Source organism: Austrofundulus limnaeus, unplaced genomic scaffold (assembly GCF_001266775.1).
Source record: "Austrofundulus limnaeus strain Quisiro unplaced genomic scaffold, Austrofundulus_limnaeus-1.0 Scaffold32, whole genome shotgun sequence".
Classification (NCBI taxonomy): Eukaryota; Metazoa; Chordata; class Actinopteri; order Cyprinodontiformes; family Rivulidae; genus Austrofundulus; species Austrofundulus limnaeus.
Window position 1 is genome coordinate 2,787,648 of NW_013952434.1, and position 15,900 is coordinate 2,803,547.

General features: G+C 38.9%; 1 protein-coding gene across 3 annotated transcripts in view; it reads left to right on the top strand.

Moving 5' to 3' along the window:
• dtnbp1b (dystrobrevin binding protein 1b) overlaps positions 1-13,095 on the top strand; it is a 49,636-nt gene extending 36,541 nt beyond the window's left edge. For 2 of the 3 annotated variants that reach the window (XM_014005871.1, XM_014005875.1), the window contains 3 exons: positions 7,030-7,197; positions 11,162-11,305; positions 11,411-13,095. In XM_014005871.1, coding sequence (XP_013861325.1) covers positions 7,030-7,197; positions 11,162-11,305; positions 11,411-11,721 — 623 coding nt within the window. In that variant the 3' untranslated portion in view covers positions 11,722-13,095. The remainder of the gene's footprint in view (positions 1-7,029; positions 7,198-11,161; positions 11,306-11,410) is intronic. The other variant, XM_014005874.1, reaches the window with a different exon arrangement.
• Positions 13,096-15,900: the final 2,805 nt, after the last annotated feature.

Here is a 15,900-nt window from a genome sequence, read left to right on the forward strand (position 1 = left end):
ATGATGTGATTGTGATGCTGTATTTCTGAGTGTTTTATGTGCTGCAGAACAGGAACCATTATGCTGAGTCAGGCTTGATTTTTAGTAATCTTTTCCTGTTGAATCAATAAATCAAAATCAAATAWTTTCCCCACAGTAAGGTCCATCTGAAGATTCTGATTTGGTTTCACTTCACAGGAAACACTCATTCGATTACAAAGGAAGCAGAAAACATTCAGAAAATAAACTAGTTTTATTGTTTTTAAGGTAAATGGGCACCAAGTCATGGAGAAATAACTTTAATACGTTTGTCACAATATTCTACAGTTGGCGGTGTGAACAGAATAACATMATCAGTTTTAAGTTCTGTTTTTCCTCTTGAAAAATAGCTKAAAATAAAAACTACACACAACAAGGAATCAATATCTCTTGGTTGCATGAGGTCACAAAGCATAAAAAGTGTGTGGTTGACTCTGTTGGTCGCCCACACTGCATGCAGAGAGCTGCACAACTCTCTGCTCTGTCACTCCTGAACATCTGCACATGCTAAGAGTGTAGATATTTCACTTTTTTTAATGAGAATATGGTAACACTTTATAATAACTACACATTATTTAGCCTCACTTAATCATTAATAAATGGTTAGTCAACCCATTAAAAGTCTTTGTTCCACTGGTGGGAAAAACGGTGCAGTTTAAACTTTTCCAGACACTATCAGGGCTTTTTRTTTTGAAAACTACAGCATCAGATGACTTCCTCTGGTTCTCACCTTTAGTTTGACACCCTTAAAAAAATTAAAATGTCAAAAGGCTTTTCAGGAATTTCAGGGGCAACTATTTTTAATTAGAGATAATTCATTCTTAATCTATAAATAACACACTATATAGAATAGTTAATGAGTTATTAAGCATGAATGAGCAATAAGTATTTTGGTTTTTGAAGTTTCTGGGTAAAGCATTAATACATGTTAATTTATAGCTTATTAAGTATAAATCATCCTCAAGTATTGATGTTTTCATACTTAACTAACCATTCAATAATGAAGTAAGGCCAAAAAGGTGTAGTTATTATAAAATGTTACTGAAAATATTTTACTTTGTTCATGRCCTTGCTCAGATTTATCTTGTTAAGTTAAACAAACAGAAATAGTGGTCTATTCGTATCACAGAAGACAACTAAATCCACCATATTCACATGTTCTGGGATGTTTGATGATCAGCTCAGATGTTGGTGAAGGTTGACAGAAACATCATGAAGGTGAAACTTTAAGGTTGATGTTACGAGCAGGAGACTGTGTGTAGCTCCGTCTGTCAGTGGCTGGTAAATTTCTTACATAATACAGACTGAATGATTCCAGAAAAKGTTGCACTAAAGCCTCGWCAGTGACTGACTCTAATGTGCCTCRTCACCGGTGCAGGCTGCAATGTTATTCTGTCACCAACACAAAGCGGTTCATTCAGTCTACGAGAAATACGGTTTCTGTATTTTGCACATTTRCCTGATAGCTTGCATGGAAATTTGATGGCTGTGAGCGTGCTGGAGTGAAGTGATTGTGTGAGGGTGTTATTTGTGGCATGGGGGCTGCCTTTGGCGGAAACCTGAGCACTCCAGAGATACAGCAGGGCGGACAGAATCTAAAAATACCACGACTGAGTGAGCAGGGTCTAAGAAGAAGAAGAGAAGAAGAAGCTGTGTCTGTCTGTCAGYGCTGCTGCTTGGACTTCAGGCTCCGTGTTGCTGCTTCTGAATGAAAAATTAGGCCTCTGTAAGCAAACAGAAACAAACCCATCTGAGAACAGACAGCTAATTTAAAATGAAGGATGGAACAAGCAAGAATAAAATCAGATTTTGAGGGTTTGATTTGTGCAGAGAGTGATGTAAAGAGAATAAAATGGCTTTAATTAGGTTGTGGATGGATTGTTTGAGAGTTAATCAAAAGACCTTCTGAACTCTGAAAACCCAGGCTTGGAAATTTGATTTAGTGTCACGATGTCAGACTTTGTGACACGCGTGGCATTGATGTGACAAACACCCTGTCGTCCTGTCATCTCCTCTCAAAAGGCTGAACCACGGCGTTCATTCTGCATCTCAATGCTGCTCTCTGTTTCTCCTGCATGTATATAAATGCACCAGCATCAGGAGGGATGCACAGGTACACCAGCAGCTGGCTCCAGGCCCAGCACAGCTCTTATTTTTGTTGTTTTTTTTTTTGGGCTGGAACTGAAGGGAAAAAACAGGCGAGTGAATCCACCGACACTCATCGATTTATCCACCCATTCATTTGTCAATCCGTCCAGGCTCCAGTGGCGCAGCGTATGGCAGCACCTGATACGTGGGGTACACTCCGAAGTGTAGATGAATGGCTCTGCGCTGAGCTGAATCGCCTGCTGATGACTTTTATTTCCATTTGAAAAGTACTCGGTCATTGCTGATCTTCAGTCACTTCGACTCGACTAATTATTCTTTACTTYGAAAGAGTTCTGAAAGCAATCTAATTGAGTTTGGTGCATCAAAAAAAAAAAAAAACAAGCTTCTAAGAAAAGAGTTTTGAATGTTTTTTAAATGTGGGCCTGATTGAGCTTTTTCTACACAAACTTGATGCAATGACCACGTTTGTGTGATTAGAAACATAATTTTGCTTTTAGTTTTTCTGAGCCACAAACCCAACGCCTCAGATGAAGCCTGAAACACAAATAGCCTTTTTAACAGCTTTTGCTTTACGTTTCATTTGCTGTCACTTCTCAGAGACTCTTCACGCCGTCGCTGCAAATAAAGGGGAAAGCTGCTCCGCTCTGCTATAAATGGAAACACGTTTACACATCGTATAAAATAACGCTCGCAGATCGCACCCTCGTAACGTGAAAGCAAATGAAACGCAGACGTGTTTGTGGGAGCGAGTAAAAAGTGGTTATCTGCACGAAAACAGGTGCACGATCGCCCACTCAGACTCTAAGACACACACACACACACACACACACACACACACACACACACACACACACACACACATACACACACACGGACCCTTTTCCTGTGGTTTTACTTCCTGCTTTTGAAAAGCAGAGAACAGATGTTTCTGAGCTGCTGAAAACAGATGTATTCATTCTGTTATTGTGGTGAGAAGCAACTATTTAAAGTAGAAGAAAACTGACTTTAATTTTCATTTTCTTGACCTTTTGGGTGGCACTTCCTGGAGAAGGGAGGAAGTGAGCAGACGAACCTGACTACCCTTTTTTTTTAAATTTTGTTGATGTCTGCAGATGAACAGAGAAACACAGGTAGAACYCATTAATTTCTCTGTTCTATAATGTTTTTATTTCTGAAATGATTTCCTTCAGTTTTAGATTGTTTCCATCAACTCTGGCTCCRTTTGACTTTAATGAGAATAATTTCTTTTGACATCTGCTGTGACTAATATAATGAGGTTTGCTGGGCTCCTATGAATCATTCCCACATGTGTATTTATTTTGTGAGCACATGTTCACCACCGCACTTGTGAGTCAAGTTTTTTTTTCTTTTTTTTGTGTTTTTTTTAAGATGATGATGTCACATCTCTTAACTTGCAGTCATATAGATCAGAGGGGAAGGCTTTACAGATCAGAGCAAAGCACAGTTTGCAATTGTTGAGTTTTTTGGACTTGTAAGAAGACATGTTTGTACTCTTTCTTTAAATTCATCAGCATAATCCTCCAGGCTGAACGAGCGAAAGCTAAAAATAACCTCGTAGCTACATAGAGATGAGCAGGAGGGGTTGTTTGCTACATGATGGTGAAAAAAAACAAGAAGTGAGGTTGGAAAGAGAAGACTGACCACAGATAAATAAAGCTCATTGTTTACATTAGAAACTAGAATTTTCCATCAGAAAACTGAGATTAAATATCTACACTGAAAGTGGTACCCTCCACAGTTTGTTCATTATTCTGCATATACTGTGCTGATAAAAGCACATTTAAATGTAAAGTACTTAAAGTAACTGGCCAAATCTGAGTCCTTTCTACATATAATCCAAGTCAGAGTTTTAATCTGTAGAGAATCAACAGCAGAAATTAAAGCACATCAGATTGTTTTAACAATCCTGCTGTATGGAAGCGAGACTTGGACACTTTACCGCCACCACACCAAAAGTCCAGGAACCAATCAACAAGCCCGTCTTAAATCCATTCTCGAGCTCCACAAAAGGAAGGATAATGTGACAGAGAGGCCAAAGTGGTGCACTGCAAAAACTGTCCATCTTACCAAGTTTTAAAATCTTATATCCAGCCAAAAAGTCTTTTTGATCTTGTTTTGAGACTGATTTACTAAACAAGAACTGAGTGTGTAAGAATAATAATCTTGTTTTCAGAATGTGTAAGATTATTTGTCTTGTTAGTCTGAAAATTTGACTCAAATTAAGTAAAAAACTGCCAATGGAGTAAGAAAATTTTACTTGGTAAGATTCTTGAAAAAAGAAAAAACTGAGTCAAATCAAGTATTTCAAGAATCTTACCAAGTAAACATTTCTTACTCCATTGGCAGAAATTTTTGACTTAATTTGAGTCAAATTTTCAGACTAACAAGACAAATAATCTTACACATTCTGAAAACAAGATTATTATTCTTACACAATCAGTTCTTGTTTAGTAAATCAGTCTAAAAACAAGATCAAAAAGACTTTTTGGCTGGATATAAGATTTTAAAACTTGGTTAGGTGGACATTTTTTGCAGTGCGGAGCTGGATTTATGATGTGCAGAAACAAAAGGAAGATAAAAGGAAAAGTGTCATGAGAAGAGAGCTTGCAAGTTCTTGGACATTCATCATTATGCTGATGGTGGTCAGAGGGACTCACCGCTATCGGTCCACCTAAGGACAGCATCAGTGTGTGAATGTATGAATGACTGGAGGGACTTGATAAATTGCAATTCAATTCAAATCCAATGCTGAGAAACCTCACTGTAGCGTGAGAGCTCATCTTTTCAAAATAAAGCACAGTGACAGTACTTCAGCAAACACCGCATCTTATTTATATTCAGTCTCATACATCCAAACCAACAGAAGGATTTCCAATTGGGAAATTTGTGGGATTTTGCAATAAACAAAACTTCTCCGTTTTCTCCTCTTCATATCAAGGCTGTTTTAAATTGACGAGAGTGGAATAAAAATCTTAGATATGTGTTTTGTTGAACATGAGTAGAAATGGAAATAAAATACACACAAACTCAGTCAGCGTCTATGAAGATAATTAAATAGYTAGTGCAGGGAAATTAGAGACAAACCAAATAGAAGCACAGAATGTGGTTGTTTTGTAAAATGTCTGTCCTCAGTAACCACATTCATCAGTTCCTGCATGTCCTCTCCTCTCACTGCAGACCCTCCACACAGCGCTCAGGTCCTAACAAAGCTTCCCAGAGGGCCCCTAACCTAATAGAGCAGTCTCTACACAACACACACATTTCCACAGCAGCCACAGTGAGCGAAAAGACAGTCATGGGGAAAAGACGAGGGACAAACATGAAACATCAGATGAAGGAGATAAATTGGGCGCTGGCTCAGGGATGACACAGAGAAAGAGGGCTATTCTTTCCCTGGTCTCTGAGGGCTGCTGGCTTGTGTGAGCTCTGGTGAGATCTCATTATTCTTTGGTTGTGTGCGCGTGCGTTTGTGTGTCCATCTGCTGCCACAGCCTACATTTATATCAGGGCTCTTCTGTGTTTAAAAGAGTCCAATCTTTGATGTCTCAGCATCTTCATTCATTTGTAAATGTACAGTATGTCTCAGCTGAAAGGCGTGTCAGAAGATATCGTTTTTAAAAAGCTGTAACCTGTTATTATTGCTCACAGCCAGAGGCAAAGGTGGGTAATAATGTTTTTCTTGTGTGCACAATGTAACCGTGACTCATGTCTCATTCCCCACATAATGGATTTTAAAGAAAGTTTAAGAAAGTGGTGTGATGTACCCCTATAGAGTTATATAAGATATCTTATTGTTTGTGTAGAACTCTGACCTCTATCTATGAAGTCAGTTTAATTTAAGATGCTCACCACAACAAATCAGCTTTAGAAACACATCGTTTTACAAAAAGGATTTGTTTTTGTCCACTTTAAAGCAGAATCACAGGTTGCACCAGTCATTATTTATTCACCACACTGACCTGCCTCTTGCCACAGCAGCTAGTGGGCGGTCTTATGTAACGYTTTTCCATCAAAGAATGATGAGAAAAATAAAGAGACAGTCCATCCAAGACTGCAGGCTGCAGCCCTGCCGTGCACGAGCTTCCTTCACGTCAGAATCCATCAGTGACTTACATCTCTGCCCTCAAGTTGAACAAATGCTAACCTCTGCTGCTAATCATGCAATTTTTTTTCTTTTGAGTCAGATTATGGATTTTTTATTTATTTATTTATTTTTTTGGGGGAAAGAATCTCAAAAGTTAACCAAGTCTAAAAATTAAAACCCTAAAAGCTTCACATTTGTGCACACACAGATCCATCAGTGCTCTGCAGGAAGGCTCCTCTCCATAAAGGCTAATATACGTCAGGATCAATTAGAGCAACTCAGCGGTCGATTGTTCTCCTCGACAACAGTGACAGATTCTGACCTGGCGTTTTGACGCTGCAGCTCGGAGGCCACGGGCAGCAGAGATGTTTAATGTGTCTGCGGCTCGGAGGTTTACGAGCTCTCCAGAGATGGAGGATGGAGTAACAAACGCCAGGTTAAACTGCTGAATGCGTGGCTGCTTCAGCACCGTCAGCCTCCTCCTTTTTGATGCATTAAGCTTTATAATACTTTTCAATCTGCTTGTTTATGTTAGCTACACCTAATTGTAGTACATTATCTAAAATTGAATGAATTATAGCTATTTTTACGTTATCTTGAATATCTAATATTTTACTAACAAACACATTAACAGTACTCACACACGAGCAAAAACGTTTTATCAAAAACAAACCACTGGTTCTACTTTTCTGCTCGTGCTCCTACTGCCCAGCATGAGATCATTTAAATTTATGGCACACGCTGCGGTTGTGCATAAAGGAAAAAAAAAGTGAAACTCTCTTCTCTTGTGTTTGCAGTGGAGCTGGATGCTGAACACTCACAGAAAGCCCCCGGAGCCGAGCAAGCAGGGGTCCAGCCCCCCCAGGTGAAGCTGAAAGACAGGCAGAAGTTCTTCGAGGAGGCCTTTCAGCAGGACATGGAGCAGTACCTGTCCACCGGCTACCTGCAGATCGCCGAGCGGAGAGGTGAGAAGGGCGAGAGCCCTCCGAAATTTCTTTTAAACATTCAAGAAGCTTCGGTCGAACGGAGGAAAACGGAGGTTGTTGAGGTTTAGGTAAAGCTGTGCATTTAGCGTTCAACCAAGTGTCAAAGTTATTACAGGTATGGCAAGCCCATTTATCATTTTTTGAAGTTTTTGATGCTTTTGACACAACATCACCTGATCACGTGGAGGCGCCATGACAGATATTGGAAGAGAGGGAGGGGAGTGTTGAACGGAGTGATTTCCCAAGTTGTTTTTGCCAGTTGAGTCCTGGATGGTTTTTTTTTTTTCTTTCACTCAGAGTTTTATCAAGTGGAACGTTTTTAGACGGTGGAACAGAGCTGAAAAGTTCCTGCTGCTCAGACTGAAAGCTGAAGTTTATCAGATGCTCAAAACCAAAACAACATCCACACCACTAATTTAGTCTTTTCTTTCCTGTCAGCTGTTTCTTCTGCTTCTTTTTTCAACTGTGGATGTTTGTTCACTCACAGCTGTTGAGCTCATTCTGGCGCAGTGTTAGCATAGCGTAAATACAGCGGTAATGCTAAGTGTGTTGTCTTTCGGTCGAATTTCTTTCAAAGTCATATCGTTATCAAAACACGTTCTGCTCTAACATGTAACAATATTGAACTTGTAGGTGGGCTGCCTTCTGAAGAGCGAGACGTCACGTGCTAAAGGGTCAATAACCGATGTTTAAAAATGTAATTAGAGATATGCATGTGGCTTGATTATATGTTACAACAGCCTGCCGTATCATCAGAAGACTGACCCTCGGTGGGTTTTAAGCTTCACACTAGGTGTGTTTTTACCAACCCAGCAGTCGACATCATATAAATGGACTCCTCCAGTGGGACTGCAGCAGAAACCTGCTGCGGTTTACTCCCATAGATCTCTGCCAGCAGTCGGCTAAAATATCCAAAGCAGGAGCTGAAATGTGGAACCAACCCGTTCTGAAAGATGCTACTGGCTCTGCTGGGGTTTGGAACGTGATTTATTTTTTTCTTCCTCCTTCCACTCATCAATCCTCCTCTTAATCCCCTGAAACTGGTTTATGAGAGAAGACTGGAGCAGCGAGGAAGAGGGAAAGAAAATGTAAGAATGAATGAAGGAGAAAGTCTGCGAGGTTCACGTCTTCGCTGTCAATCAAAACTGCTTTTCAAGATGGAGACAGAGCGAGGCCAAGGCAGATTTTACTCGGAACGTTTTTGAAGAGATGAAAGCAACACTTTTTCTGTGGGGGAAAGTTAAAAACTTTGAAAAGTAACAAAGTCAAAGCACTCATGTCCCCACATGCTCTCACACACACATGTTGAGTATCTCTGCAGGTAAAAGCACCCCCCGCACCCCCCCCAGCTCCCCACCTCCCCCGGCAGAGGAACCTTTTCGACAAGGTCAGAGCGAGGCTGAGGAGCACGTCACACAAATGGAAATGAGGTTTTTTTGAACTGCAGAGCTTCTCAGACCAAAATCAGCACAAAATGTTGAGTTTAATTTTGTTCCTTCAGAAGCCTGTTTTATGAGGGCGAGCCACTCCTTTGTGCCGGTAATAAAGCTGACAACAGAGGTTTAGAAAAGCTCGGCGAGCAGTCATTAGAGAGAATTAGACCTCCATTCCTCTTAAATGTTTCACAGGAACCACTTCACTTGTCTCCCCTGAGAAATTATAGAAAAGGAGCAGAAGAAGGGTCTTCATGTTCTGCTCTGTGTGATTTTTCTGTTTGTGTTAGAATTTTGTAAAACTGGGCGACTTAAATTTTTAAAAATTACTTTTAGGTCAGCCTCCATCAGAAATAACATTCCCCTTCTTTCTCTCTTTCTCATCTCTTCTCTTTTTTCCGCTCTCCTTCCCCGTGCTGCCCTCCTCTACTCTCCTCATTTCCTTGAGGTATGGTAGCAAATGGCATCTTCTGTCACTGCTGTGCAACAACCAATCATGCTGCTCCTTCCTCATGTGCTCACAACCCTCCCCGCCCCACCACCCCACACTGTCGCTGCACTGACTGGCTGTTTGTGATGCATGCAGCACATCATGAGACAAACTGGGGTGGGGGGGGGGGGTGTCGCTGCAGGTGGTGACTCCAGGAGTGTGTTAGCTGATGAATGAGGAGAGTTTTTGTGCAGAAATACAAGTATTATTTTACCTGTTAAAGCTTAGAACTGAAGATTTGATTAAATTGAGAGTTTTCAGCATCTATTTATAATAATTAAAAAAAAAATTTACCAGGGACTTAAGTCATTTTCAGATGTTTTGTAAGAAAAAAAGTCACTGACGATGAAGAAATTTAGAAACTAATATTCAGTTCTTTTATCTACTGAAGTGGCAAAAGTATGTTTTGTAAGGAACATCATTTGCTTCAATGCTGAATTAAAGCAAAACATTAAGTTATGAAGCTATAAACCATAAATTTGACTGTGACAAAACAGGCTGCAAATGTCCTGTTTGAAACAACTTATTTCTTTAAATGTCTCTTTTAAGACTTTTGGTGTAGTTTTTTAAAGTGCTTGTGACATGTATATCCTTCAAACTGAAAAAGTAAAAAAACCTCTTCATATTTAAGAAAATTAGCATAATACACGTGTTTTTACACATTTTCTCACATAACTGGCATATTTCTTTTGAATTTGTCTCAGCCGAAGTGAAACAGGAAGTGACATCAAAGGTGAACTCTTTAAAAAAATAAAAACTCTCTGGTCTTTGTTTATTGAAACAATATTATTTAAACCCTGACTCTTCCTCATTTCTTTTTTTTAATCTAAAGAAACAGATTCTTCTCTCCCACCTGTTGTCGRCCATTGTAACGACACTCTACTCACACGCAGATGTTTCTCTCTGACATCACTTCCTGTTACATCATAACTGTTCATCTCACTGGCGTGAAACTTTTTTTCCCCATATCTTATTGTTATCTTTCCAAAAATACATTAATATTTATCACGGGCACTTTAAAGTAACTTGATCAGATTTTCGAAGGTTTTTTTAATTTGGTGGGGGTTTTTTTTTTGGTGGGGGGGGGTCTGCTGACTGGTTTTCAAATAAATTTGAGTCCAGTCTTTACAGGACAGAATTATTGTACATTTTTTTCTTATTAAAATATGAAAAATGGACAAATAAAAGCTGAAATAAGTCCAAGGCTGATAAAAACAATGATAAAAAGTTCTGGAAGTCCGGTTTTTAAGATGTTTAGTATTTTTCATAAACTCTACAGGTGAAATGAAGAACAGTTTTCCTCTTTGTGTTGGGCTGTCAGTAACAAGAAGCCTAAAAATCTAATTTAAACAAGCTGCTGTGCTAAGTTATGTATCGACACAACACTGATTCATCCTTTGACTGWAGGAGCCTTTTAATGCCTGAATGATTCACGAATCAGAGTTTAGTGGCTTAACAAACAAAAAGCATTTCTCTGACATTAGCCAAGTCCTGGATGTAAAAAAAAAAAAAACTAAGTAAAAAAGCTGCTAAAGTCTCAAGAGACACTTTTAAAGATCTGAAGAACTACTGGTTAGGAGCACTTTATTGCATTTTTAAAAGTCTGGCTCATTTAAAGCAAAAATATTGGTAAATTAGGGAAGACACAAGACTTTAAAAATTAAAATCTTTTGATAAATACTGCTAGGTTTTTTGTCATAATCTGTTAGTACGTCAAGTACTTTGATATGCTAACTCAGTTTTTGTAAAGTTATTATAGCTGCATTATTGCTTGCATCTACACCTCCAGTAATACTCTCTAGTTCATTGTTTACAGTAACAATGCTTTGGATCATAAACAAGCTTTTATTTTAAATCATACACACACTGTCTCATTTGAAACACCATCCAGCTCCTAAGTGGCCATCTGCTTCTGCCTTTGTGTTTGGAGATGAAAAAGAGTCTTTGTTCCTGGACTCAGCTCTTTGCTTCTTCATGCAGTTTTCATGCTGTCTAACTGTGATGTGTGGTGCACATGCAGAGCCAATAGGCAGCATGTCGTCCATGGAGGTGAACGTGGACATGCTGGAGCAGATGGACCTGATGGACATGTCTGACCACGAGGCTCTGGATGTCTTCCTGCACTCTGGTGGAGAGGACAACAGTGCTGCTTCACCTGTCACAGGTTCACACACTAACACAGCAAATCCTTGWTTTTCTTGCTGCATCTGTGTTTTCTGGGTTTGAGCAGGTCTTTGTTTTTTGTTTTTTTTCTCCTCGTCCCTTTAAGGTCCAGATGTGGAGTCGTTCACCACCGAGATCAGCCTCCAGGTCCCCACCCAGGCCGAGCTCCGACACAAGCTCTCGTCCCTGTCGTCCACCTGCACGGATTCAGCCAGCCAGGACACGGAGGCCGGAGAGGAGGACGAGGAGGACGAGGAGACTGAGCAGGGGGGAGGTGAAGGCTCCGGGGGAGGAGGGAGGAGGAGAAAGCCCCCTGTGGTGGTGACCCTGGACGAGGAGGAGGTTCACCCAGACGCTGCGCTGGTGAACAGAGACGGGACGAGGAAAGACTGTAAGGTGAAACGGCAGCAGGTTTGAGGACAGCTGGACTTGATTGAAAGGCAAAAACTCCCACAGCTGCCAAATCCAGAACCCAGAGTACACAGCACCGTGCAAAAGTCTTCAATCTTCTCTTTTTTTACATTTTACTTCCAATGAGCCAGACTTTCTTGTAATCTTATAAAGTGGTCCTGATCAATATTTCTTTAGGCTTTCTAAATATCTGTCTAGTTTTTTTTTTTAACTCCTATCTTAGCTGCTTACAAGACTAGAACAAAGTCGGGCTCCTTCTTAGATAAATAATATTAAATTAAGGTGATTTGTTTCTATTTTTGCCCAGCACTGTAAATATATTGGCTTTTGTTCCTACAAATCTTTCAGAAAATCAAGAGAAGTTCCCTGGAGGTTGCACTAACTGCCACATAAACTTGCCTTAAAGAAATCACAAAGTTAAGTTTTCAAATCTAATAAAGAAAATAGGTTTTTGCCCCGTTTAGCATAAAAAGGCTTAACAATATGCACTTTTTTTTCTTTGCAGAAAGTCACAGAAATTCTGTTTTTGTGCACATTGAGAGGGAAAAAACATCAAAACGAGCCAGTTTTAGTCAGGACTCAGAGTATTTACTGCAGCTTTCTGTTCTTGTTGGGAGGTTTTACAGACATGATGGTTTTAACATTTAGTCTGTCAGGATGGTGCCACTTGAAACTAAGAGCCATATAAGAATCGAGCTTTTATTCGTTAAAAAATTCACCTAATTTTCTTTCCTTTTTTTTACTGTGCAGATGGTTTTGGTTGAATTATCCAAGTTTTAAATGAGTAAAGTGCTTTTTCTGAAACACTATTCTCTCYGACAGCTTTAAATTTCTAACATTTCTGACAAGAAAAGTGTCCTGACTGGGTCAAATGTTTCGCTGATCAGGAGCTGCTCTTTTGAAACTACTAATGCTTGATGAACTTGTTCCATAAAACTGATAAATTGACCTTTAATGCAACTAATACTAATTAGAATTCAGGACTTGTCAATCTTCTGCAGAGGGGATAATGGTTGATGTTTCCATAATTGATTAAATTGAACCACTAATGGTGTTTTCTCGATTCTACAAAATTTCAAATGTCATCTGTGATTTAATTTTCAGTGACAAACGTGGACTGTGAGCTGTAACACAATAACGTTGAGGCGACACAGTTCAGGTATCGTTAATTCAATAAATCTCCCCTCTTTTTTGCCTCTGGTGAGTTAAATGTTCCTYCTTTTGAACAAAGACCAAATGTGGACTGTGTGCTGTGCACTGGACGTGGAGCAGAAGGTGAAACTGTGTCCAGCCTGGTTTGGTTTTGTTGACATTTGTGCAATGTGACAGCGTTACTCTTTCCTTTCTTTCTCCTGTTTATTAATAAATGTTTCAGACCCAGATGTGTTTGATTCTCATTAGGATGAAGAAATGTGAGAATTAAAGGGTTAAGTTGAACGTCTGACCCTGACATTTACAGACTGTGTTGATCCAACAGGAAACAAAACTTGAAAAACAAAGATTATTTCACCAGTATGTTGATTGTTCTATTTCCATTTTTTTAAAACTAAAGAAATTGCACTATTGAGTGTGAAAATGGCTTTTATTGATGATGGATGTGTGGATTTCTGCAGCCTGCACATATCTACTGAACAGATTTTATAAGGATGCTTCTTTTTGCTTCTCATGGACAACTTTCTTTTAGTTGGGGTCCTCCTCTGTCCTGTCCTCACTACTGCCTGGACTCTTCTTCACTCGGTTTTCCTGAACTGCCAAAGTACTGTATTTGTTTGGATTGCACAAAATTATATGTGACCAATCACGTCAAACTGAGGATTAAATCATAAAGGTGTGTAGAGGAATAGGCACATTTGTCAAACTGTAATGATAAAGTCTAGGTTTTTTTTCTTTAAATCTCACCTACATGTTTAAATATCTGAAATGTAATCTTAAAGCAACTTTGTGAGCCTTTTTTGAGCAGAAAAGCCTTACATTTGTCATTCCTGCGAGCTATTTTTCCCCTCTCCAGCTGGTAAATCTTAATATTCAAATACTGAGTTTCCTCTTTATAACATAAAAATAGGATTAAGACCAAATATCAGTGGGTTAGCTTGATTAGGAAGWTAAGGCATATCTCTGAAACTAGGAATCAAAATATAGCTTAGTAAGCAGAAATCTGAAAATGTACTGAGGTCATTTTCACTTAATCCTCAGTTTGATGTGACRGGTCACATAATTTATCACTGCAGGTTTGATAGTGGTTGAGATCATTAAAAGGTTTATCAGCTCATGACTATTTAATATTGCAATTAGATGTATTTATTTATAAAACTCTTGCAAATAAAAGTTTTCAGTTAATGATTTTAGAAAAGCAGGTTTCAGCTGTGGTGGGGGAAAAAACTGGGACGTACGTCAGGTTTTGAATGAAACGGACACAAAAAACCACAAGCAGGTTGGAAAGAAATGACAGTGAATTGTCTGTAAGTTTTTATTAAACCTTAGGTACAAACTGCAAAAGTAAAAAACTGCAAATATAACATGAAACTCTTTCCAAATGAAAGGAAAGGCCGATATACGGCTTTAATAAATTAAGTCACCAGAGATCCCATTGTGAGCAAGTAGTTTATGCTGTAGAAAATGAAAAAAGAAAAAAAACTAAGCAATAAAGAAAAAAAAATCCTGTAAGAATAAAATATAATGTAAGGCCATAAAAACTTGACAACCACTTTTTAAATGTTGAGAACACCTTGGTATTTCTTTAAATAGTCCTAAAACAGTTCAGTCTTCTGCGAGGGACAACAACCAACAAACTGGATTATAGGATTTTTCCTTGACAGTCACCACTGCAAGCTCAGTGCAACATGAGTAGCTACTACATTTCTGTTGAATTTTCAGTAATGAAAATGTAAAAACCCATTTTTTTTCCAACCAACATCTCTCTTTTTCCCTTTTCTTTAAAAAAGTAAAGCTAAACAAACAAAACTAGGTTGAAAGGGGAGGAGAGCGAAACGGGGGGACGGGGGCGGGGGGATCGTTGGCTACTCCATATCTTCTTTCTTAGTGATATAAGCAGCACTTAAAATTTTTATACACATTTACCAGAGCACCCTGTCAGCATCAAACTCACTCAGGTTGATGAAGAAAGGGAAATGTAAGGCTTTTTCTTCATCAAGCACTCTTCTCTGGAATCTCTTTTATTCCTTCCTTTTTCTTTTTACCCAAACCCAGAAAAAAAAAACAGGCTCAGGTATTTAAAGAAATGTACAGAATATATGTACAAAGAGTTGATGCTTGTTTTTGTTGGACTTTTTTTTTCTTTAAAACATGACTCAATATATCTGGAAAAGGGAGAAAAAAACGTAAAAAGTAAAGAAAAGTTGGATTTGATATTTCACATTTTACACTCATTAACTAGTGGCTCTACTTGAGATAATAAAAACAAATAAAAATAAACAAAATAACATAATTAATGTTTACTGGTACAGATGAAACAAGAGGACTGGAAGAATGGAATGTTAACACGATTGCACATCTAGAACCAGAAAAGCCTGGAAGCTTTCCTGCCCTGTGGGGTGGGGGTGTGTGAGGCGCTAACCCCCCCAGATTCTTTACTTTTTGTGTTATACAGTAATAACTAACAGCACCAATAAAATGGACCTCCTTGATGAAAATCAGGCACCGCTTTTTTTTTTCACTCGAGATCCCTCTGTACAACAAGGAAGTGAGAGGACCGTACTCGGGTCAAAGCAGCTGCAGCTCTGCTTCCTCTCACATCCGCCGACACGTAGAAAACATCCACAAGGATTTAAAAAAATCAAATCAAATATGCAAGAAACACTTCTTTTTAAAAATAAAACTAGCAAAACAAAGCTAAAAATCCAAAAATAGTAGTAAAAAAAATTGTAGCCAACCAACAAACCAACATCGTCTTTCAAGTTTTCGCCTTGCATCGCTAACCGCCCTCGTTTAAAAACAAAACAAAAATCACTCGCTCCTCGAATCGAGAGCAGAGAGAAACTTTGGGAAACTGCCGTTCTCATTTCATAAAACTGGGGAGGAAATAAAAATAAAAGATAAAAATTAAAAAAAGCTCTTTTTATTCGTCCCAAGTTCACAGTTGAGAAGGAGTTCAGTCTCTGAAGCAGGTTAGAGTGATGCAAGAAAAAGTTAACAAATGTAACCAATTCAGTTCTGGAAGGATGGAGG